Here is a 26,713-nt window from a genome sequence, read left to right as displayed (position 1 = left end):
AAGAAACAATGATGCATTTTGTCATTTTTACAAATTTAGGTAGCCATTAACAATCTCTTGTATTTAGGTGTCAATTTAATTTTATATTCTTTGCTAACATTTGTACATCTGCTACTTTGTAGATAAAAAAAGCTTTGGAACTTTTCGAACAGTTACGTCAGAGAATGGGAGTGGTTATTGTGGGGCCAAGTGGTGCAGGAAAATCAGTTCTGTGGCGAATGCTGCAGGCAGCTCTTGGCAAAATAAACAAGGTGGTGAAGCAGTACACAATAAATCCTAAAGCCATGCCACGCCATCAGCTTCTGGGACACATTGACATAGATACTCGAGAATGGACTGATGGTGTGCTGACGAATAGTGCCCGTCAGGTTGTTCGTGAGCCACAGGGTAAGTGCTAACGATCTGCAGAATAAAATGGTCAAAGTGTTGCAAAAAGTTGAAAGGATTATGTACACTGATCAAAATAGATAGGTGTTATTTATATTATATTATATTTATATTATATTTATATTGCATTTTGCAGGGTCTTACGTGAAGGCATCAGTTTAAAATTAAGTGCTTATTCTAACTTGTGTTGTCTTTAATAAATATTTGTTAAGTGGAATATTGATCTTTACAAGTTCAGTTTAGAAACTGTCCACTTGACATAGACTATCTATAAAATGTATTCACCCACCTTGGAAGTTTTCCTGTTTTATTGTTTTACAACATTGAATCACAGTGGAGTTAATTTGGCTTTCTTGATACTGATCAACAGAAAAAGACCTTTAATATGACACACTAGATCATCACTGGTTCAGCCAATTGGTTCTAGAAGGCACGTAATTAGTTAAATAAAGATCTGTTTTTGAAGACCTGCATGCAGTCAAGGTGTTTCAATTGATTGCAGCCAAAATACACCTGTATCTGGAAGGTTCAACTGTTGGTGAGTCAGTATCCTGGCAAAAACTATAGCATAAAGACAAAAGAACTCTCCAAGCAACTCCAAGAAAAGGTTATTGAAAAGCACAAGTCAGGAGATGGATACAAGAAAATTTCCACTGACTGTCCTTTGGAGTACAGTTAAATCAATCATCAAGAAATGGAAATAATATGGCACAGCTGTAAATCTGTCTAGAGCAGGTTGTCCTCAAAAACTGAGTGACTGTGCAAGAAGGGGTCAATGAGGGAGGTCCCCAATAGACCAGTGATAGCTCTGGAGGAATTACAAGCTTCAGTGACTGAGATGGGAGAGACTGTGCATACAACAACTGTTCCCCAGGTGCTTCACCAGTCACAGCTTTATTGGAAAGTGGCTAAGAGAAAGCCACTGTTGAAAAAAGCTTGCTTGAAATCTTGGTTAGAGTTTGCCAGAAGGCATGTGGGCGACTCTGAAGTCAGCTGGAAGAAGGTTCTATGGTCTGATGAAACTGAAAGTCCTGGAGGAAAACCTGATGCAGTCTGCAAGAGAACTGTGACTTGGGAGAAAATTCGTTTTCCAGCAAGACAACGACCCCAAACATAAAGCCAAAGCTACACAGGAATGGCTGAAAAACCTCAAAGTTAATGTCATGGAGTGGCCAAGTCAGAGTCCAGACCTCAATTCAATTGCGAATTTGCAGCTGGACTCGAAAAGGGCTGTTCACTTAGGATCCCCATGCAATCTGACTGAGCTTGAGCAGTTTTGTAAAGAAGAATGAGGAAAATTTGCAATGCCCAGATGTGCAAAGCTGTTAAGAAACCTATCCCCACAGACTCAAGACTGTAATTGCTGCCAAATGTGCATTTACTAAATACTAACTTGAAGGGGGTGAATAATTATGTAATCAATTATTTTTTGTTTTTTATTTGTAATTAATTTAGATCACTTTGTAGAGATCTATTTTCACTTTGACACAAAAGTCTTTTTCTGTTGATTAGTTTCAAAAAAGCCAAATTAAATCCACTGTGATCCAATGTTGTAAAACAATAAATTGTGCAAGTACAAAAGAAAAAATAAATAAATAAATAAGCAATAAGTCTTGAGAGCATGAGATGAGGAATCCTTGCCAGTGAGTCCATAGGCGTGAGACCAGTTCAGCGATGGGGTAGGTGAAGTTGAGTGAAGTTACTCCTACTTTTCAAGAGTCTGATAGTTGAGTGGTAATAACTGTTCCTGAACCTGGTGGTATGAGTTCTGAGGCTCCTGTGCCTTCTTTCTGATGGTAGCGGTGAGAAGAGAGCATATCTGATGGACTGGGCTATATATAGGGGATTTTTAAGATTTCACGTTCAGGGGCATTGGTGATTCCATACCAAGCTGGGATGCAACATCAATATATTGTCCACCAAACATTTACAGACGTTTATCAAAGTTTCAGCTGTCATGCTGAATCTTTGCAAGTAATGTGCTGCTGTAATTTTATTGTAATTTGCATTATGCGCTGGGCCCAGGTCAGTGCATCTAAACGATAACGTGACAAGCCTTGCAGACCAGTGGGGAAAAAACAAGCTGTGTTAATATTACAGATGAATGATTAATATGGACTGTGTAATCAAGTTTCCTGAAGTTGTAGAAGCTATGTAAAACAAAGGGTCTGACTTGAAACATTGATTGTTTTCTTCTCACAGATGCAACCAGACCTGCTGAGTACTTCCAGCATTTTCTCTTTCACTCATCTTTTCAGCATCAACTGTTTTATTTGATTTTCCCCTCTTTTATCTATCTTTTCATTCTCTAACTGCCCCATTCATTTATTGATCATAACTAATGAAAATATTGAATATGAACTACCCTTTCCCCATTATAGAAGATGAATTTATAATGTATACAAGCAGGCTATATTGGTTTAGGCTATGTGAGTCCATAAAACAGGAGCAAAATTAGGCCATTTCCGCCATTTGAGTCTGCTCACCAATCCATCATGGTTGATTTATTATCCATCTCAATCTGATTCTCCTGCCTTCTCCCTGTAACCTTTGATGCTCTTACTAATCAAGAACCTATTAACTTCTTTGGTCGTGGGGTGGAGAGTCATCTCTACCGAAGGAAGTGTAAGGTGCTGCTTCCCTCCAATAGCCTGCAGGTCACCCTTGGGCAATGGAGAGTATCTGCATAGACCCTGACCAAGGTCATGTGAAGCCATGGAATCAGGTGGTGGATGGCCATAGGAGCAGCTGGTAGCTATCACAAGTCCTGATTATGCGGCCACTGTTGGCAGACAATTTCTGAAGAGTATTGATAATGGTTTGGTTAACCCGTCTTGTAAAGACACTGTCCAGAATAAGGCAATGGCAAACCACTTCTGTAGAAAAATTTGCCAAGTACAAGCACAGAACTGGAAAGACCATGATTACCCACATCATATGACTCAGCAGATAATGAACAGACTGTACACTACTTGTGCTGGTGTAGTCGAGTGTCAGGAAAGTCACGAGAGAATAGATTACTGGGAAATAGGTGGTGGTGGGGGGGAGTGGATTGGTGTGATTGCTCTCATAGTCAATATAACTTTGATGGTTCAACTGGCCTCCTTACTTATGAATATGAATCCTGGAAACTATATAAGTTGTCACACATTTTGAGTTACAAAGGCTGAACTGTGCATTGTTAGAAGATGAGGTATTATTATTTATATTTGTGTCCATCTATCTGTACAGTTCTACAGCTTGTGTAACAGCTTGCTATGGCCATTAAATGAGCTTTAATAGTGCATTTTTGTTATTTTCCCTTTTCCCTTCTCTGTTTTTGCAAAGCATGTTATCCTCAAGAGCATTTAATTTTCAGCTTTGATTTTTCTGTAATCTCTTAGCAGTATTCCTAACCATATTTACTTTCTCACCATGTAGAATTGCCTCCAGTTCTCTTGTGAACTACAATAAACATTGTACTATGCTTATCTTTAGAAGTTCACTCTTGGATTATCTGTGATGGAGACATTGATCCTGAGTGGATTGAGTCTCTAAACTCGGTGCTGGATGATAATCGACTACTCACAATGCCAAATGGAGAAAGAATTCAATTTGGGCCAAATGTTAATTTTGTGTTTGAAACTCATGATCTTAGCTGTGCTTCTCCTGCTACAATATCCAGAATGGGCATGATTTTCCTGAGGTGAGTGCATTTAGCAGCCCTTACTGGATCCCACTGTTTCATTTACTGTCTTGTACATGGAATATAAATAGTTTCAAATGCTTTTCTCCAGCGGGCAGGCAAAATTAGCTGCAAGATTTCTTTAACATCCCATGTAGTAAATATATTAGTTTAAAAACTTATGTAATATTTTTCACAAACATTATTGTGCATAGATGCTAATAAAGTAATTTTAAGGTGTGGTCACTTTTGTAACATAGAAAACTCTGCTACTATATAACAAAGTTCCATTAACAACAATAAGATAAAAATTAAGTGATGTTGATTGCAATGTAAATGCTCACAAGCACATTGAGAAAGTAAGTCAGCATTAGGTTAACCTGCAGTGTAAAATTGGACTACTAAAGTATTAAGCAACTCTAAAATAAAATGTACATTATTTGCTTTATATGATGTGACCATATCTTAATGAAGGGATTTCCTAGTCTGAATTGATAATAAAAATATGAAACCTGGAGTGCATTTTATGCTGATAAGTTTCTAGGCACATGGCAAATATTCTTATTTTGAGTCTATAAGTTTGGTTGTAGGTAACCCCAGTCAGGGGAACATGAATTCTGCATTTACCCTATCAGTCAGCTTACGAATGTTGTATGTTTCCATGTGATCACCTCTCATTCAACTATACTTAGTCTTCTGTTACGTACCCGTAACTAGGTGTCAGACCAGCAAAGATAGAAGTATCCGTTGGAGTCTGGTGGTATTATATTCAAAAGTGTTTATTAGTAAAATAAGCAAAACAATACCAATAATGCAAATATACATATAACACGTTAGCAGTAATAAACCTAAAAGTGTAGGAAGAATAATAAGCGATAATAAACAAGCTCTATCAATGTCTAGGGGTAAATGAATTGTCATAGAAAAGTATAAAGTTCAGTTCATGAGTGCTGAGGTTGTTATGCTTGTTGTGTTGAGAGAGAGAGAGAGAGAGAGAGAGAGAGAGATTAAGCAGCTGCAGTCAGCAAACTTTCCTGTTGCCTTTTGATTCCGTTGCACCGTTGTTGTGGTGGTCATTCAGCTATGACCCCTCTGCTAGACCGTTCTTCTGTGGTGGACTCATCGCTCAGGCATGAGTGGACACACATACAAGTCCCCACTGGCCCTGCTGTAACACTGTGAGTTTTACTGACCGTTCTCCTGGTTCGGTCTCCAAAGCCCCCCACCTTTCCTGTGGGTTCCAACACAATCAGTGTCCACTGGTGTGTCTGAAGGGTCTCTCTCCAGGCCTGTCTTTTATCCCTACTAACGGGATCTCAGCTATCCATCAATTCTGAATGACTGTGTCTGTCAAATCAGGCCACTCCTGCAGTCTCCTGAGGAATGTTAATGAACAAAGTAACGTCCTTGTAGTGTAAGTAAATAATCCAGGAAGAGTCATAATAAATCAACAGTCTCTCTCTCTCTTATGTGTAGCGAATGCTCGTGCCTGTGTTTCGTCTCTCTCTCATGTGCAGCATAACAACAGCAATAGTTTGTAGTCCTCGGGGGGGGGGGGGGTTGGGAATGGTTAACTCTGAACCCCATTGTCCATCAGGTCTGTTCATCACTCATAACACTTTGCATAGCGTCTTTACTTGGCAGCAACCTGTGTTCTCCAAAATCAGCTTACACATGGTGTAAGTCTAATTGTGTTGCCGTTCTTTACTCTCAGTCTGAGTCAAAAAGATTTCAAAATGTAATGGTGTTTCATCATGGTTGATACATAAGACTATAATATTGACATGTGTAATCAGATTTCATGTACATTAGGCATTGCAGGTTTCTCCTCATCATCCAAAAATGTAAGGCAACACAATTGAAAATAGAGTTTGTAAATTTGCTTAGCATATTAACCCCAAGAGTGTATAATGTTCTAAAAACTCCTTGAATGGAGGTAAGAACACATGAACATTAGAGGCAGAAACAGGAATAAGCCATTTGCTCCCTTCTGTCTGTTCTGATGTTCAGTATCATGACTAGTGTAGTTACACTTTTTCTGCACTAACCTTGTAGCCCTTAATTCCTTTAATATCTATAAATACATCAATCTCTGGTGTGAGTATACTCAACAACTGAGCCTTTACAGCCTTCATGAGTAGAGGATTGAAAAGATTCGCTCCAGTGTTGTTGAAGAAGTTTCTTTACATTTTTGTCTTGAATGGCAAATGTTCTTATTTTGAGACTATGAAGTTTGGTTCTAGACTATCCCATCCATGGGAAAATGAATCCCGCATTTACCCTATCCGGCAGCTGAAGAATGTTGTATCCCATGTGATCACTTCTCATTCATCTATACTCAGTCTTTACATAATCTCTTCTCTTGGCACAAACCTGTCTTCCCCAAAATCCATCTGCTATTCACACTTCACTTAGTAATGCTTCTGTTAAAGTACCAATCAGACCCCAAATTTAATCAATTAATCAAACTGAAAAGAATAAACTGCCTAACGCAAGAGGTAAATACAAGAGATTCTGCAGATGCTGGAAATCCAGAACAACATACACAAAATGCTGGAGGAATTCAGCAGGTCAGTATCTATGGAAATGAACAAACAGTTGATATTTCGGACAGGGACCCTTCATCTGGACGCAATCAAGCGTTTAGCTTTTATAGAAATATTTGCTGTCATTTTATTTGAAACAGCCTTGTAACTATATTTTATAACCATTCTAAAGGAAGCATGTGGTATCTTTCGTTGCTGCTGGTAAGGCTTACTCCTTCCCAAACATAGTTCTGATCATTCCACTGGTTGTAGTTCATGAGATTATGGAATATTATATAAAGCATATTTTGTCTGTTGTTACTAGGATTTGGAAAACAATAGAATTAGGAAGCTTTTGTACAGCAGGGCCTTGAATAACTTCATTAAATTAAAATGAAATATATTGCCAATATCATTAAATAAACAAACAGAGACTGTGAGGAAGAAAAAGGGTTTTATTGAACCATTCCCATTCCTCATACTTTTCTGTTTAAAAGGCTTTTCATTCAAAGTTCAAAGTAAATCCATTATCAAATTACACATATGTTACCATATTTAGCTCTGAGATTTGTTTTCTTGTTGTGCACAGTAAATGCAAGACACAAAGTACATTCAATGAAAATCTGCATCCAACAAGACAAACAACCAATGTGCAAAAAGCAACAAACTGCAAATACAAAAGGGAAAATAATAAGTAAACAAACAAACAAACAGTATATATCAACAATGTGAGATGAAGAGTCTTTGAAATTGAGCCCATATTGTGGGAACAGTTTAATGATGAGGCGAGTGAAGTTCAAAGATTCAAAGTACACTTACTATTAAAGTATATTCGCAGTTATACAACCCTGAGATTCCCCTTCCCACAGACAGCTACGAAACAAAGAACACCATGGAACCTGTTCAAAGAAAACATCAAACATCCAATACACAAAAAAAAGACCAAATCGCACAAATGGCAAAGAAATGAGAAACACGGAATATAAAACATCAAACCACAATGTCATTGAAACAATCCAGGAATGTTTAGTTTCGTTCAGTTCAGTTTAACACTGTGTTGTTCGTTGACTGCAGGCTTCAGAGCCAGTCTGCACCAATCAAAATTGTATAAATTAGCAATAAAGAAAGGAGTAACCAGAAACCACAAACACATCATAACATGAACTGCAGAGGCCAATCCATAAACCACATCGATTAAACCTTGACCAAGACCCAAGGTGCCAGGACCATCCTCTGGTGGGAGGGAGAGAGGGGGAGAACATGAACACTTTTTTGCCTTCCACTCTTGGCTTCACTGATTTCAATCTTCCTTGATGCTTTAATCGACGAGATCGGAGAGAAATTGAGTTGATTATGGGCTTGTGCTCCATCTCCAGGCCGCACACTTCTCTCAAAACCTCACTGAACTCCCTCAGAGACAGCAAAGTGCCAGTTTGCTCAATCACCTCAGAACACACCATCAAAATGTAAACCCTACTTTCCAATAGTAGCAGAATCATATTTGAAAGAAGAGAAGAAGTAAAAGAAGTAGTTTTGTGAAGTTGTTTATCTTTGGTTGTGTTGTTCTCTGGTGCCGTTTTCTTCCGACTATCTGGTTATACCCTCTGGTTCAAGAGCTTGATGGTTGGGGTGTAATAACAGTTCCTGATGCTCCTGTGTCTTCCTGATGGCAGCAGAGAGAAGAGAGCATGGCTTGGGTGGTGGGTGTCCTTGATGGATGATGCTTCCTGCAGCAGCATTCCTTTGCACTCATTTTCACTCATTACTAAAAGAAATTAACATGTCTATGATATATTAGATTAAAATGTTTTGACTTATTTGCTAGATATCAACAGAATTTAAAACAAATGTGCAAATGTTGTAGCAAAATAAAAAACAGTAACATATTTATTTTAATATGCTGCAAAATGCCTGCATGTTTCCAATTCTTAGTGATGAAGATATAAATGTAAATTCTTTGGTGAAGTCTTGGCTGCGAAATCAGGCAGATGAATGCAGGAGCAATCTTGAAAACTGGATTGGCGACTACTTTGAGAAGAGCTTGAACTGGGTTTTGAAGCAAGTGAGTGACCTTCGCAAATCCTAAATTCTTTTGCACAATATGGATAAATATTTTTAGATGATAATGATGTTAAATAGAAGAAATATAAGAACAAATCTACTTTTTCCAGCAAAAGCCTACAATGTAGGCCGAGGCACGACTATCACCTCACACGCATGAACTCCTCATAGAATCCCTGGCTCTCAGGCTAAGAAATCTGTTCACTCAGCCTGTGTAAGGTTATATCTGCACAAGTACATATAACCTTACACAGACTGTTAAAATCCTGTTAAAATGATTGTAGAAATTGGGTATCATGAGAAAAGTCAGTAGGGTTTTCTTTTCTCAGTTAAGATTTTAAAAATTCTTTGTAAGTGTTTGTTTCCTACATTTACTTTTATGATAGATGCAGAGAGATTTTGTATGTGGATGCAAAAACATTGGAAACCTATGGAGACAGTGATAGCTTTGATAATGAGACTGAAGATGGGGCCTCAGTGGCTGTCAAGTACAATCTATTAGTGCAGCAGGCCAGTTGCATTGAGAGTAGTCTGCCCTATAGTAGCGGCGCTGGACTTCAATATGCTGGGCTCAGGCAGTGCACTGTGTCCAGGATCATCCTAGAAGTAAAAGAGCCCATGGGCCACCAGCTTGGAATTTTGAGTGAATGATGATCAGCTCCAGTTTTACACTATCGCATTATACCACTTAAGTGCCATTTAAGTGAAGAGGTATTAGTATCCTCTGAACAACAATAACGCCTCATATTTATTAATATACTGAACAATACCTAAGTGTGCAGTATAACTTTGATCTTTAGTAATTTCACACGTGTGAGGTTCACATAGCATTGAGTGCCTACAGGTTTCTAGTGCTGCTGATTCTTATTAACACAGCATTGCTAGAGCTAAAAATGATCACAAGGGTGTCCTGCTGATTCCTAGAGTTCAAAAATAATCAATACACATTGCATGATGTGGTATTTACATCCGTAATAACTATTTGTCTGAATAAAAATGGTGACTCCAAGTTCATTTTGAAAAGCGATTCCCTTTTAAGTTTGATACTTTACGCAGTTTATGTAGTTTTCAACTGAGTTATTGTGTCCAGAATCAACTCTGATGGTGAGAAGTGGTTGTGGGCAGCAAATCTGTTCAATTAACTTTTGTTAACTTTCCATCTTATTACCTATGATCTTCAATACACTTTAATTCACTGAACCAATAGCTCCTTTACAAAAATTGAACAATTATCTGTCAAACACTAGCAGAATATACACCCCATGGACACTTTATTAGTTACCTCGCGTACCTAATAAGGAGGCTACTGAGTGTATGTTTGAGGTCTTCTGCTGCTGTAGCCCACCTACTTCGAGGTTCAACATGTGCATTTAGAGATGTTCTTCTGTAATGTGTGTTTATTTGAGTTACTGTCACCTTCCTGTCAGCGTGTACCAGTCTGGCCATTCTCTCCGACTGCTCTCATTAACAAGGCATTTTCATCTATAGAACTGCCACTCACTGGATGTTTCTAATTTTTTGCACCATTTTCTATAAACTGCAAAGACTGTTGTGTGTGAAAATCCCAAGAGATCAGCAGTTTCTGAGATATTCAAAGCACCGCCTCTGGCACCAACAATCATTCCAAGGTCAAAGATCGCATTTTTGCCCTATCTGATGTTTGATCTGAATGACAGTTATACCTCCTAACCATGTCTGCATGCTCTTATGTACTGAGTTGCTGCCACATGATTGGCTGATTAGATATTTGCATTAAAAAGCAGATGTCCCAATAAAGTGGCCACTAAGTGTAAATTTTTTACTCATGATTAAGGGAAGAAGGCAGAAGAATGGGGTTGAAAGAGATACTAAATCAGCCATGATTAAATGTTCGAGTAAACTTGATGGGCTGAATGGCCCAAATTTTCTCCTATGTCTTATGGTCCTAAATACTACCAAATTTAATGAACTATAAAAGTTAAACAAAGTGTAAATTTTTCTGCAAGATATTCAAATAGCAGTTTGTAATTAATAAAACTGGTCAGTACATTCTATAAATATAGAATTAAGATGATTGTAAACTTGATATTTCTTTTACAGAATGACTTTGTAGTGGAAACAAGTCTGGTTGGAACAGTTTTGAATGGTCTTTCTCATCTTCATGGATGTATGGAACGTGGAGAGTTCATAATAAGTCTAATTAGAGGTCTTGGTGGCAATCTTAACATGAAATCGCGACAAGAATTTTCTAAAGAGGTGTGTGAATGTTGTATTGCAGATCTAAAAATTAAAATATATACTGTTAATGATTTTAAAATTAAATTTTCATGAAGACTTGGTAATTTAGAAAGTAGGTCCAGTGCATATATTGGGTAAATTTTGTTACTTAGTTTAGTTTCACCAAATAATTTATGCCTACATCCGCATTGTTATCAGTTTGTTTTCACTTATGGTAACCAGATTTTGGGAATGTTGCCACATACATAGATGTTCTAATACACAGTTATAGGAATTGAAAGAATGGGCAAAAAGAAAGATTATAAGTTGTATAAATAGTTCAACTTGTACAAGATTGTACAAATGGTATTTTATATGAAGCTTTTGTTATAGTCTACAAATTATATTCAGAAAATTTGAGAATTTGAGAATAGAGCTATGTTTAACTTATGATTCTGAAAATTTGTGGGAGGAATAGGTCAGCAGGTTTAGGAGACAGTTTAATGTAGAAAATACCAAAATGTAATATAATACTCTTTAAAGTGACTTTCCCTCTGACTCTCTTTTCCCATCTACTTTTTCAACGAAGTTGCCTGACCTCTGAGTATTTCCAGCATTTTTTAATTTTAATTTCAAATATAAAGGATCTGCAGTTTTTGCTTCGCAGCCAGTAGGACTTCTAAGCAAGTAAAAGAAAAAGAACACAATGCAGGAAAGGTGATCAGCACGATCTCATGAAAGGGAAAACAAGGTTGAGGGGTCATGCAGCATTCTCCAGCTTCTATATTTTAAAAGATATCAGTTCAAAAAATGAACTGGACAAAATGAACAAATCAATGCATTGATACCAAAGTACTTAAGGAATTTTTTCTTATTTTACAGTTTCAGCACCATTGTTGTTCTCTTGACAGATAAACTATGAAGTGGCAGGAAGAAGGAATAATGTTTAAAGTTATAAAAACACATCAAATTTTATTTTTGGATTAGCTACTGATCAAATTAATTAGAAGTCTAATAACACTTTGACTATCAACTAATATATTGTGAATAATTCATCAACTCTCTAATCTTAAACAAATTGTGTTGGAATGATGTTTTATATATTATAATGAGTGAAAAAACACATTTTTATTTAGGTTTTAAACTGGGCAAGAGAATCACCACCTGATCCCCGTCAACCTCTAGACACGTATTATGATAATCAGAGTGGGCGTCTTATGGTATATCAAATGGAGAAACCAGAAAATCTGACAGCTGATGATTTCAGTAACCCTCAAAACCTTCCTGTCATCCGAACTCCTGACATGCAAAGAGGTTTAGATTACTTTAAGCCTTGGTTAAATTCTAACAGTAATCATCCATTTATACTAGTCGGACCTGAAGGATGTGGAAAAGGGTAAGATTTCGTAATGGGGTGCATTTTAACTGTATCTTGACATTGATTGTTTTGAAGATAATATGCTTATATTGTGAATTCAGTCATAATGGAGAAAGAACTTTTCTCATCTTTGTATCTGCCTAAGCTGATGCCTGATGCGAACTGTCATCCTCAGTAAGGGTATTGAGCTTCAGGGGTTCACACCATTTGTAAAAAGTAAATACATGTTTTGTTGTATTGTAGATCTTACCAGAAGGGGGAATGCATTGATTCAGCACCTCTGTGCAATGAATAGAATAACATCTGCCAAGTGGCTTATTGGAAAAGAAATCAATTTTTATATCAAATGTTTTAAAATTATTTAATTCATTTTGTTTCTTTTTAAATGATTCTGAATGTCAAGAACATCTTACCTATCTGTAATTCTAGCTTTTCTGTTCCCTTTAGTATTTTGAGGACTCTTCAAATTATTCCATAACCTTCTCAATTTTATATTAATGAAATTAAGCCATTTGAATTCTGGTGTTGATATGATCAATCTACATTGTACTCTCTTTTAAAAGCAATACATTTTTCAGAGTGTGGTGCCCAAAATTGCTCAAGGTACACCAGATGTGAGCAAACAAGTGCTTTATACAATTGTATTACTTCTGTATGTATAAATCAAAGGAATTTTATTATCTATCTTATTACTTTATATCCAGTTCATGAAATTTTAAGAAAATTCTAAACTGGTGGAAGTTGGCACTTTATGTCTCTGTTTGATGCAGTATTTAAAAAGTAAGTTATACAATATTGTGCAAAAAAGGTCTTAGGCACTGTAGCTATATATATATGCACAGTATTTGCACAGTAGTCTAGTAGTTATATGTGTTGCACTATACTGCTGCTGCTGCAAAAAAACAACAAACTTCCTGACATATATGAGTGATGATAAACCTGATTCTAATACGAGTCCTTATTATGTACTAGTTGGGAAAAGGGAAAGGGAGAGTGGAGGGAGCGGGAACACCAGGGAGACATTCAATAATGATCAATAAACCAATTGATTGGAATCAAATGACCTTCTCTGGTGTTTCAGGGCTGGGTGCGTCTGCACCTGCACCATCCCTGCTTGCCCCTGGCTCTCCTTCTCTGCCACCTGCCCCACACCCCTTCCATGGTGTTCCACCCTTGCCATTCCCAATACTGTTTGCTCCCACCAGATTTACAAACTTGTTCTCCACTCCACGTTAACAAATACAATACTGTGCAAATGTCTTAGGCACCCTAGCTATATATATGGCTTTTGCACAGTACTGTATATTTGTTTGAATAATACTGTATATTATTCAGCAATTTGGCTGAATAATAATTGCTCCACTTGGAAATTGAGACCTTGTTCTGTTCCTAAATCTTTTGTTTCTTTTTGCAAAGTTCTGTTATTAAACACAAAACTATAAATTGTGTCTGTGATTACTGGTTAGTCCCCAATAATGCGGTGAAGAGAATCGTTTGAATGGTTCCTTTTTATTTTTAGGATGCTTCTTGGTTATGCCTTCTCTCAGCTCAGATCCACACAGATTGCAACAGTTCACTGCAGTGCACAGACCTCGCCTCGACACATTCTGCAAAAGTTGAGCCAGACATGCATGGTTATAAGTTCCAACACTGGCCGTGTGTACAGGCCCAGGGATTGTGAACATTTAGTATTATATTTGAAAGATATTAATCTACCCAAACCAGACAAGTGGGGAACCAGCAGTGTTATTGCTTTACTGCAACAGGTTAGAGGATTATTCTGTTTATTATGTGTATTTGTCATTTTTACTTTAGTTGTTTTTATGCTTAGTTTTATGCAGCTTTACAGTATAGTACTTAAATGTTTTGGAATCAGTTAATACTGGTTAACAGTATAATTGACATAATGATGTATATGAAATCCTACTGGGCAATAGATGGTCATCCTAACTTGGAGAATTTTATTTTTGAAGCTGTATTGTCCTTTTTTTCTCATTTGTTTGCTCTCTTTAAATTGCTTCCATACCCAATAGACTATGAATTATCTTCAACCCTGATAGATAGCCTGAGTTGGGGGAGAAAAGGACTGTGAATTATGAGGAGTAAACTCATAACTTGTGATTTCAATATCATAAATAGTAAATAGGTCTTCTGCAATGTAATCAATTGTTCTGAGCTACAGAATTGTGGCCAGGTTGTAATTAATTAATGATTTGACCTCCGGTTTGTAAACTAAAACTAAACTCCATATTTGGCTTCCGCTGAAGGCATTCTTTGAAATATGTTATTTGAGGGAGGGTAGGACATTCCCTGTATCCTAATGGCAAGTTTTATTTGGAAGTACAAGGGCCATGGGGGTCTTAATAGGTAGAAAATTCAAAATTTATACTTAAGTTCTTATATCATTTATTCAATCTCTAACAACAGCTTGGTGGCCTTCTAATTAGTTTATAAACTTGTATTTCCTTTGTATTCATTTGACTAAAACTTCCAAAGGTATTAACTTATCGTGGCTTTTATGATGAGAATTTGGAATGGGTTGGATTAGAACATATTCAAATCGTGGCTTCAATGTCAGTTGGTGGAGCTATGGGACGACATGCCCTAACAACAAGATTTACATCTATTGTCAGGATCTGTACAATAAAGTAAGTACTATTTTACCCCGGTGAAAGTTATATAGAATACCATTTGTGAGTTAAGTTATGGTGTATCAGTACTATGGATCATAAATGCTATGTGCTAGGTAGGCTGCCCAAACACAGTCTATGTATTCTGAGAGGCTAATCTTCTTCAAGTCTTCCCATGGTTAGAAGGAAAAAAAAACAAGAGTAGTTCCCGTATGATGCAGTGGGGCCTTTAAAAATTATTATAATTAGCAAAAGTCAATCCTCTACACTGGAAATGTGACAAACGTGACAATGGACACATTAACTATGAAGTTGCAGCTGAGAGCCTCTTTTATCAGTAGCTCATTCACATTCATTTCACTGGCAGGACCAAGGGAAGTTTAATTTATAGTACTTTAGAGTGACTTTGTTGCTCTTGATGTAGAAATTTGGTAATTTTTATTTTTGATTCCATTTGTTTAAAGAGGGAATGGATACCATGAAGCCTCAAAAAATGCAAATTACGAATGTGACAGGTGGTGCCCACAAACGTGTGTAACTCACTGCATGTAGTGTGCCTGTTGTGTGGGAGAGGGGTGGTTGGTGAAATGGTGAAGTATTATATAGAATGTGCAACATGTTGGTAAAGTCCCCATTCCTCTTGTTGAGAAATGTTTGTTCTTAATTTAATTTTAGTTATCCTGATAGAGAGCAACTGCAGGCAATATACAGTGCATATTTGCAGCCTGTGCTACATAAGAATTTGAAAAATCATCCTATATGGGGGAGTCTTACCCGAATACATCAGCTGGCCAGTTCACTAGTACAAGTTTATGAACAGGTTTGTGAAATGTGTTACTTCTGATACACTTAATACTAAATTAAATTTTAATGTTTCATTAGTGACTTTTGAGAGAGAATTTGAGTTTTGCAGAGAGAGAGAGAGAGAGAGAGAGAGAGAGAGAGGGTGGTGATAATGAGAGAGCAGGTGATGACATCTTTTACCAGGCCATGGTGCACTTCTCTTCCAATATTAATCTGCCAGCATCATTATTTTTGTACAATGGTATAGGTTACCCAATAATTATCCACTGTAAGCAAATAATGGATGATATCATATAATTTCTTCTTGTTTATGCCAAAGTAATGCTCATTACAATTTTTGGCTATCTAGCAAAGTTTAGTAAATGAAAGACAAAAACTGCTAGAAATGTATTGCATATTGGACAGCAATGGTGAAGAGCTAAAGTTTAAGGCAGGTAACAATTCATCAGAACTGGGTTTGTAGTTAAGATGGTAGAGTCCATTTACAAAAATAAAAGGCCAGCCAGCAAACACAATTTATCAATTGTTGTTCCCAAGCTAGAGATTTTCCTGGGGATGGAAAGATCAAAAATGTAAATCAGATAAGCTTCCAAATATCTTTGCCTGTTGCTATGTGGTGCTTATGATTTAGGCCAATGTGTGAAAATTATTGGTGTAATTGAAGGTGACAAATTTGTCACCATTATTTATACAAATGCTTATTTGTTGAGTTGGAAAATTTAGATAAATGTTTATCATTGATTGCAAAAGCATGCAAACTGTTAGTTTTATGGGTAGCAAAACAAAATGCATTAGTAAATTTTCCTTTCCCTTTGTTATACAATTTTAAAATATTGGCATAAATGTTTAGAAGAGATTCATCAATAGAATCAGTAAATCTGAAGTTAGCCAAGTTCGGCCAGTGTATGGCATGAGAAAGACCAGCAGATGGCGCCATTCCCATGCAAAAACTCTTCCTACATTTTAGGAGCTGTTGTCAGAGTAGCCTCAAGTAACAACACTTCATTTTATAACTGATGCATTATGCAGCCACAGTTTGTCAACCACATTTAAGTAAACCACCAAAGAGGGGTTCCTTTCATTTGGATGGTGCTGCAAATCTTCTCAAAAATACTAAATAGGATGTTAAGACATTTTGAAAAGAACACAAAAGGAACTGTGGCAATTAAATTGTTTCCTTAACTTTTCTTAATAATGTTATTCATGAAGAATTCTAGAGTTATGTTCCTATTTTGCATAATTTTTTCAAAGAAAATTGAGAAAATAATTTGGTACTTTGCAGTTGCACCTCATTTTGGCCACTGGTAAATGCATGATGTGACTATTTAGAACCATTAACACAGATGGCATATTGACAAGGCAACTTCAAACAATTGGTTGCTGCATTAAAATTGTTTTCATTTTTATTGGTAAACTGATTACTGTTCTATCCAGGTTCGAACAAAGTTCACAGTAGACGATAATGGTCATTACCTCTTTACTCCTTGCATTCTTACTCAATGGGTACTTGGATTGTTTCGCTATGACCTTGAGGGAGGTAAGATCCTTATTAACTAAAAGTCATATCTTACTCTCTTTTCTCTCTCATTCTAACTTGCTCCTGTGAAATGAATATTTAAATTTGTAACTATTAACAGAGAATCTGTTTCCTTTCATAAAAGGCATTTTCAAAAAAAAAATTCAAATGAAATGAGGAAAATACAGATGAATAATTTCTGTCTTTGTATTTCTCTTAATATGTCTATTCTCTGTCTGACAATTAGAAAGCTTAATCCAGAAAGATATAAAAAATATCAAGTGATTATTAGATTATTTGGTTTTGGTTTATTATTATCAAATGTGTACCAAGATACAGTGAAAAGCTTGTCTGCATACAGTTCATACAGATCAAATCATTACACAGTGCATTGAGCTAGGTGAAGGGGTGAAGGTAACACAATGCAGAAAAAAGTGTAAAAGCTACTGAAAGAATGCAGTTAAGGTAAATGATAAAGTTCAAGATTATTATGAGGTCAAGAGTCCATCAGCGGATGCGATCTCACTGACTCTGCATGCAGCCTTGGATCACCTGGACAATACAAATACCTATGTCAGGATGCTATTTATTAACTACAATTTAGCATTAAACACCACCGTTCCTATAGTCCTGATCGTAAGCTACAGAACCTGAACCTCTGTACCTCCCTCTGCAACTGGATCCTCAGCTTTCTAACCAGAAGACCACAATCTGTGCAGACTGGTAATAACATCTCCACCTTGCTGACATTCAACACTGGCGAACCTCAGGGATGTGTGCCGAGCCCACTGCTCTACTCTTTCTACCCCATAACTGTGGCTAAGTACAGCTCAAATGCTATCTATAAACTTGCTGATGATACAACTGTTGTTGGCAGACAGTGACTAGAGGGCGTTCAGGAGTGAGATATTCTGCCTAGTTGAGTGGTGTCACAGCAACAACTTTGCTCTCAATGTCAGAAAGATGAAAGAGCTGATTGTGGACCAGAAAGGGTAAGATGAGGGAACACACAGAAGGATCAGAAATGGAGAGAGTAAGTAATTTCAAGTTCTAGGTGTTAATACCTCTGAGGACATAACCTAATCCCATCATATTGATGCAGCTATAAAGAAGTCAAGACAGCAGCTATATTTCATTTGGAGTTTGAGAAGATTTGGTGTGTCATGTAAAACACTTGCAACTTTCTACAGAGGTACCATAGAGAGCATCCTGACTGGCTGCATCACCCGTTGGTATGGGGGGTGGGAGCTACTGCACAAGATTGAAGTACGCTGCTGCAGATTTGTACAATTAATCAGCTCCATCATGGGTACTAGCCTCTCTAGTACAGAATACATCCTCAAGGAGCAGTGCCTCAGAGGGATGGTGTCCATTATCAAGGACCCCATCACCCAGGACATGCCCTCTTCTCACAGTTATCATCAGAAAAGAGGTACAAAAGCCTGTAGGCACACACACATTAATTCGCGAACAACTTCTTCCCCTCTGCCATTCGATTTCTAAATAGACATTGAACCCATGAACAATATCTCGCTTCTTATTATTTTTGTTTCTGTACTATTGTAATTTAACTGTTTATACATATATTTACTGTAATTGATTTTTTTCTATACTTATATATTACAAGTTACTGCTGCTGCAAAGTTTACAAATTTCATGACATATGCCGGTGGTCCTAAATCTGATTCTGATATTATTGTGCAATCTCTCCCTCTCCCTCCCCCTCTCCCTCCCCCTCTCCCTCCCTCTGTCTCTCTCTCCCCCTCCACCACACACACACCCCACACCCCCCACCTGAACACCACTCCACTCCCTTTGCAATTTTTGCTCATTTCTTTCTCGATCCTTGCTAAAACATTGTTTACATTTACATAATTTATTATTATATTGTAATTTGTGCTTTACTGTGCTTATTGTCTTCCTTATTAATTATTGTACTGTTTTGCGTACCTTTTGTAGACCCATGTAGGTCTGAAATCTAATGTAGTTTTGTGTTGTTTCAGTTAGTCTAGAGTAGTTTTGTATTATTTCAGGTAGTCTAGTGTAGTTTTGTATTGTTTCATGTAGCACCAGGGTCCTGGAGAAACATTTTGTTTTTACTGTGCACTGTACCAGCAGTTATGGTTGAAATGACAATAAAAGTGACTTGACTGATTTTGACTGATTTTTATCCGAGAATCATAACATTGGGCTAGAAGTTGCCCTTGAACCTGGTAGTATGTACCTTTAGGCTTTTGATTCTTCTACCTGATTGGAGGGAGGAAGTTTGAAATGGGTGTAGACTTTGATTATGTTGGCTGCTTTACTGAGGCAGTGAGAAGTGCAGACAGAGTCCATGGAGAGGAGGCTGGTCCTTGTGATGCACTGAGCTATGTATGTCCACAACTCTGTAGTTTCTTGTGGTCACTTGCAGAGTAGTTACCAGACCAAGCTGTTATGTATCCAGACAGTATTGCTTTCTATGGTGCACTGATTAAAAATGATGAGGGTTGAGGGGTATCTGCTAGATTTCTTTAGCTTCTTGGGGAAGTAGATGCGTTGGTTGTCCTTGGTATCTTTGTGGCTGGACTAGGACAGGTGACGTTCACACCTAGGAGTTTGAAGCTCTCAACCTTCTTAACCTCACCACTATTGAAATAGACAGGAAGATGTGCACTGCCCTTCTTTTTAAAATGAATGACCAGCTCCTTTTTTGACATTGAGGGAAAGTTTGCTGTCGTGACAGCATGTCAGTAAGCTCTCTATCCTCTTCCTATATTCTAATTCATTGTTATTTGAGGTGAGGCCAGCTATGGTAGTATCATCTGTAAACTTGTAAAACTTGTCCATACAGTCAAGGGAGTAGAGTGTGGGGATTGCCAGTGTTTGGATTAATCGTGGTGGAGGTTTTGCTGCTTATCCTTACTGATAGAGGTCTGTTGGTCAGGAAGTCAAAGATGCGGTTCTGATGGAGGCATTGACTCTCAGAGCACGGAGTTTGGTGATTAGTTTGCTTGGAATAATAATATTAAATGCAGAACTGTAATTAATAAAAGTAGTCCAAGTAGGTGTTTTTTACTGTCCAGATGCTCCAGGAATGGATGTAGGGCCAGGGAGATGGTACAGCCTTAGGCCTGTTTCAGTGGTCAGTGGATTGCACTGGATTTAGGTACCATGACCAGCCTCTCAAAGCACTTCATGCTGCCAGGGTGTCAGAGCCACTAGACTTTAGTTGTTCAGGCACGTTATCTTTTTTTCTTTGCCGCTGTCTTCTTTAAATAGGAGGGAACCATAGCCTGAAGCAGGGAAAGGCTAGCTATGTCTGCAAATACCTGTGCCAATTGATTTATATTGGATCTAGGAACACCTCCAGGGACACGATTTAGCCCTAATGCTTTTCCCAGTTCACTTTCCGGAAGACTGATCTTTGTCCATGATGTGACTGTAGATGTAGGTGCACTGGACACCATCAGTGTGTGGTGACATAACCTGTTCCCTTTTGTTCAGCTCACTGGGAAGGGATGTGCTACTGTTGGTAATGCGGCCCGACTTTGTTTTGTAACCTGTTAGAGTATGTGTGCTCTGCCACAGCTGTTGGCTGGACTGGGACTTGATCTTGGACTGCCTTGGATTCAGTTTTCACTGTGGATGACACTAGTGCACGTCAGAGATTGAGAGGAGTGCCAGGGCAGATGTGAGTGCAGTCGCTATTACAAGTAGCAGGCACTTAGGAAGCTGAAAGGTCTGAAGGTAGATAAGTCACAAGGATCATGCCAGCATTCTGACAGAGGTATCTGAAGAGACTGTGGAGGCATTAGTGGTGAGCTTTTAAGCATCACTATGTTCTGGAGTCATTCAGGAGGATTGGAAAATAGCCAATGTCACTCCCCTCTTTAAGAAGAGAGGGAGGTAAAAGACGGGAAATCAGAGGTCAGTCAGCCTGACTTGAGTGGTTGGCAATATGTTGGAATCCATTACTAAGGATGAGGTTTCAGGGTGCTTGGAGACAAAGGATAAAATAGATCAAAGTCAGCATGGTGACCTTAAAAGGAAATCTTACCTGACAGATCTGATAGAATTCTTTGAAGAAATAACAAGCAGGACAGACAAAAGGAGAATCAGTGGATGTGGTTTGCTTTGATTTTCAGTAAGTCTTTGACAAGGTACTGAACAGGAAACAGCTTATAAAAGATAAGACCCTGTGGTATAAGACCATAAGATATAGGAGCAGAAGTAGGTCATTTGGCCCATTGAGTCTGCTCTGCCATTCAATCATGGGCTGATCTATTCAAACAGTTATCCCCACTCCCCTTCTTTCACCCCATACCCTTTGATGCCCTGGCTATTCAAGAACCTGTCTATCTCTGTCTTAAATACACCCAATAACTTGACCTCCACAGCCGCTCGTGGCAACAAATTCCACAGATTACCACCCTCTGACTAAAGTAATTTCTCCGCATCTCAGTTTTAAAAGGAGATCCTTCAATCCTGAAGTCGTGTCCTCTTGTCCTAGAATCCCCTACCGTGGGAAATAACTTCACCATATTTAATCTGTTCAGGCCTTTTAACGTTTGGAACGTTTCTATGAGAACCCTCCTCATTCTCCTGAACTCCAGGGAATACAGCCCAGGAGCTGCCAGATGTTCCTCATATGGTAACCCTTTCACTCCTGGAATTGTTCTTGTGAATCTTCTCTGAATCCTCTCCAATGTCAGTATATCCTTTCTAAAATACGGAGCCCAAAACTGCACACAATACTTCAAGTGTGGTCTCACAGGTGCCTTATAGAGCCTCAACATCACATCCCTGCTCTCATATTCTATGCTTCTAGAAATGAATGCCAACATTGCATTCACCTTCCTCACAACCGACTCAACCTGGAGGTTAACCTTTAGGTTATCTTGCCCAAGGACTCCCAAGTCCCTTTGCATCTCTGTATTTTGAATTCTCTCCCCATCTAATTAATAGCCTATCCATTTATTTCTTCCACCAAAGTGCATGACCATACACTTTCCAACATTGTATTTCACTTGCCACTTCTTTGCCCATTCCCCTAAATTATCTAAGTCTCTCTGCAGGCTCTCTGTTTCCTCAACACTACCTGCTCCTCCAACTATCTTTGTGTCATTGGCAAATTTAGCCACAAATCTATTAATACCATAGTCCAAATCATTGACATACATCGTAAAAAGCAGCGGTCCCAACACCAACTCCTGTGGAACTCCACTAGTAATCGGTAGTATAAGATCCCTTTATTCCCACTCTCTGTTTTCTGCTGATCAGCCAATGCTCCACCCATGTGAGTAACTTCCCTGTAATTCCTTAGGCTCTTATCTTGCTAAGCAGAATTCATGTTCCAATGAGAATCAGTCTGTAACACTGGGTACAGAGCAGCAATGGCTGGAGTTTCTGTGAAAAATGAGGGAAGTTCAACATGGATATATTTCAAATAAGAAAAGCACCATGTCAAAGGCCTTCTGAATATCCAAGTACATTACGTCTACTGCATCTCCTTTGTCTACCCTGCTTGTAATTCCCTCAAAGAATTGCAGTAGGTTTGTCAGTCAGGATTTTCCTTTCAGGAAACCATGCTGGTTTTGGCCTATCTTGTCATGTGCCTCCAGGTACTCTGTAATCTCATCCCTAACAATAGATTCCAACAACTTCCCAACCACTGATGTCAGGCTAACAGGTCTATAGTTTCCTTTCTGCTGCCTCCCACCCTTCTTAAATAGCGGAGTAACATTTGCAATTTTCCAGTCACCCAGTACAATGCCAGAATCTGTCAATTCTTGAAAGATCATTGTTAATGCCTCTGCAATCCTTCCAGCTACTTTCTTCAGAACCTGACGGTGTATTCCATCAGATCCAGGAGATTTATCCAACCTCAGACCATTAAGCTTCCTGAGCACCTTCTCAGTCATAAATTTCACTGCACAAACTTTACTTCCCTGACTCTCTTGAATGTCTGGTGTACTGCAATCATCTTCGACTGTGAAGACTGATGTAAAATACGGATTCAGTTCCTCTGTCATCTCTGTATCTCTTAATACAATATCTCCAGCATCATTTTGTATTGGTCCTTTATCTACCCTCGACTCTCTTTTACCTTTTATATACTTAAAAAAGCTTTTAGTATCATCTTTGATATTAGTCGCTAGCTTCCTCTTATAATTCATCTTTTCCTTCCGAATAACTTTCTTCATTTCCTTCTGCAAGTTTTCAAAAGCTTCCCACGAGCTCTGGCATCCTTGTATGCCCTCTCTTTTGCTTTTACTTTGGCTCTGACTCACTTGTCAGCCACGGTAGTGTCCTTCTTCCCTTTGAAAATTTCTTCTTATTTGAAATATATCCTTGTTGAACTTCCCTAATTTTTCACAGAAACTCCAACCAGTGTTACAGACTGATTCTCATTGGAATATACTTGCTCTACTTGTGATCAGCAGATAGCATCTACGTAGTAGTTCTAATGTGTTTTGGGCTTAAATTGTGTGTCTACATTTTAGATGTTAATTTGAAAACAAACCTCCTTTCATTGGGTCCAAACAACAGAGTTATACAGTTTCATTTTGTGTCCCATCGGTCCAGAGGAATGGGGGACATGGCTCGTGAGCAATGGTCCTAATTTTCTTCTTGTGAAGATGTAAGCCTAAAGTGCATTAGGAGTGCACTTATTATAAGAAGCCCAAAACGTTGGGCACTATCAGAAGCCAGTATTAGCTGGGAAATGGTTTCACTGAAAATTGTATGAATAATGAGGTTTTTGAGAGCTGAAGAGATGATTGTGCAAATCATAAACACAAGACATCCTGTAGATGCTGGAACTCCAGAGAAACTCAGGTCCTGATGAAGGGTTTCGGCCTAAAACATTGACTGCTTATTCCTCTCTGTAGACGTTGCTTGACTTGCTGAGTTCATCTTGCTTTCTGAGTGTGTCCCTCAAGAGCTTAGCAGCCCTACTAATTGTGATGCAGGAATGTAAAAATTACACATCTTGGAATTACAATTTACTGTAAATTAGTATTGATATTCAGTTAGTACTTACAAACTGCGTGCACATGACTGCTTGGGGTTTGGTTTTGATCATAAACAAGTCCAGCTGAAGATCCTTGAAAATGTCAATCAGCACAACAACCTAGCTGAGCTCCATGGTAACATTTGTGCTCAGGTGTCTTTTTAAGATGGAACATGCAATATCTAGTGGTGTGCTTTTTCCTCCACAGATGCAGGGCACTGATGAATTGGCATTTTAAAATTTAATTAAAAATCAAAAAGTTAGAAAAAAATAACCTGTCTGAATTGTTAGTTTCCAAGAGTCTGAGTATGGTGCATGCACTGCCACCTAGTGGTTTTATTACATAACTGCACTGATATATACATAGCCCTTGTCTGGAAAGAAAATTTATACTGGCTTGAAAATCAACAAAATACGGAGGTTGGAAATCTAACCTGAATAAGAAAACTGTAGAAATATGCACCATGTCAGACTGTATACGTGAGTAGAGAAATGGTTAATGTTCCAGGTTAAAGGCCTTTCGTCAGAATTGCCGTAACTTGGTAAGAAGTGGGGTTGAGTGCACTGGGGCAACATGAAAGGGATGGTCCGTGTGAAATGCTGAAAGGGGAGGAGAGGGAAAGCAGTGTCTTTCCAGGTGGAGCTGTAAGTCACTAGTATTTGTTATAATGTACTAAATTGTACTTAGCGTTGTTTATTTGTTAACAATGTCTTGAAAAATCTAAAATATTGTCATATAATTTGGGGAATATCATATCCTGCTGTTGTTTTGAAATTATTAATTGGTTGTTAAATATAAGTTGTGCAAAATATTTAAAAAAAAGAAATATTCCAGTTCTACATTTGAATTGTAGATTCAATGTGTATTTGGGAGGACTAGAGAACAGTAATAGGAAAATAGTTAAATCAAAAAATGTTTTCACTGATAACTTTTTGCATAATGACTCCAACTTTGGTTCTATATGAAATACGTTGTAGTTTTATGGTATTTGACCAACAAGTCAGAATTACTGAGTTTAAATCCCACCAGGAGATGCTGTGGAGCACAATTCAATGAATTTATGCTAATACCAAAACAATAGCTGTGAAAGCTCTTGGATTAATACCAAAACTGAAATAGCTCATGGATGTCTTTTAGAGAAAGCAATCTGTCATCGATCCAGTCTGTGAAACAAGCTTGTGTTATATGAACTAATATGGGTTGAGAGACCAGTTCAGCTATACAATTAATTTTAACAAAATAGATCCACAATCTCCTTTGTAAGGTCCTGAAAATGAGTAAGAAAAGTCTGATGCTTTTTTATTATGCAGTGTTTTGATGATTATGTTTGGATTTGATGGTTTGTGCATTACATGTCCAAATATAATTATATACAGTGTATTAGGATTTATTAACTCATTACCTCCTATTACCTGATTTATTAAAATTACTTTTATCATTGATTTGAAATTTTATTTATTGGATGTACAGGATTTCCCTTACATGGACTTGTATATATCTGCATTTTTATTCTGATACTATGGTATGAATTTTTTTCAATATCATAGAATGAAAAGATCTTGCATTTGTGTTTCATTAACATTTTAAAGTTAAAGTTGTTTTCATAATCGGTATTAGATGAGCCACAAGCATCAGTGGACCATGTTCTTGAAGTTGTTGCATATGAGGCACATCGTTTGTTCCGGGATCGTATAGTTGGAGCCAAGAATCTAAATATTTTTGACAACATTTTAATATCGTTTATTCGAGGAGATTGGGGATCTGATTTACTGGACAACTTAATGGGTAATTGTATTTCACATTTTTTTCTGAAATATTAGAAAAATATAGAGTAATTATATAAGTGATAGAATAATGGCAAAGAATTTTGGGCAAATGTACGATGCAATAATTTCAGTGTCAAAGTCTTTACTGAACGATGTTTGGATAATGACGGATCTGATGAACTAAGTTTACATTTTATATTATGTTCTTTATGATGTCTTTCATGTTCCTTTTTGGAATTTTTCATTATATTTTATAATATATTTGTGATTAATATTGTCTCCAGTTCTTAATTTTGTCATTGATTATCATACTCCAGTTAGAAAAGGCAATCTGCCCCATTGGAAGTCTTGTCTTGATTAGATAACTTGGCTTAACCAGTCAACAAGGAACTGAACATTTGGCTAACACTTCAATATTGTGTAGGCACTGCACTGCAAGAGTGTAATTTTTGTAGGTTGTTCTTTCAAGGTTCATTTCATGTCTATTATTTCCCACAATGTCAGTTTGAGAAGGCCAGAAAATCCCGTAGCTTTTCTGGGCATTTTTCTTTCCTCCACTAACGATGAAACTTGTTTCTTTACAGAAACTTAAATCAATTTTGAGAAATAGTCTAACTTAGCAATTTTCTCATCATTTAAATGGCTTACTTAAGTAATGTCCTTTGAATCTCTTGAGAGATGTGACAAAATGATAAATTTTTCTTTTCACTTATTAAAACTTTTTGACGAATTTGCAGGTGTGCTGCCAATGAACCAGGTTGACAATTATATTAAAGGAGAAAATTTGTTTT

General features: G+C 37.6%; 1 protein-coding gene across 1 annotated transcript in view; it reads left to right on the top strand.

The window, feature by feature from the left end:
* dync2h1 (dynein cytoplasmic 2 heavy chain 1) overlaps positions 1-26,713 on the top strand; it is a 463,334-nt gene that overhangs the window by 132,390 nt on the left and 304,231 nt on the right. The window contains exons 40-49 of the mRNA XM_059964317.1: positions 123-387; positions 3,865-4,072; positions 8,509-8,638; positions 10,717-10,872; positions 11,970-12,229; positions 13,731-13,977; positions 14,708-14,859; positions 15,517-15,661; positions 17,080-17,182; positions 25,774-25,941. Coding sequence (XP_059820300.1) covers positions 123-387; positions 3,865-4,072; positions 8,509-8,638; positions 10,717-10,872; positions 11,970-12,229; positions 13,731-13,977; positions 14,708-14,859; positions 15,517-15,661; positions 17,080-17,182; positions 25,774-25,941 — 1,834 coding nt within the window. The remainder of the gene's footprint in view (positions 1-122; positions 388-3,864; positions 4,073-8,508; positions 8,639-10,716; positions 10,873-11,969; positions 12,230-13,730; positions 13,978-14,707; positions 14,860-15,516; positions 15,662-17,079; positions 17,183-25,773; positions 25,942-26,713) is intronic.

This window comes from Hypanus sabinus, chromosome 3 (genome assembly GCF_030144855.1).
Source record: "Hypanus sabinus isolate sHypSab1 chromosome 3, sHypSab1.hap1, whole genome shotgun sequence".
Classification (NCBI taxonomy): Eukaryota; Metazoa; Chordata; class Chondrichthyes; order Myliobatiformes; family Dasyatidae; genus Hypanus; species Hypanus sabinus.
This window is presented reverse-complemented; position numbering and strand designations above follow the sequence as displayed.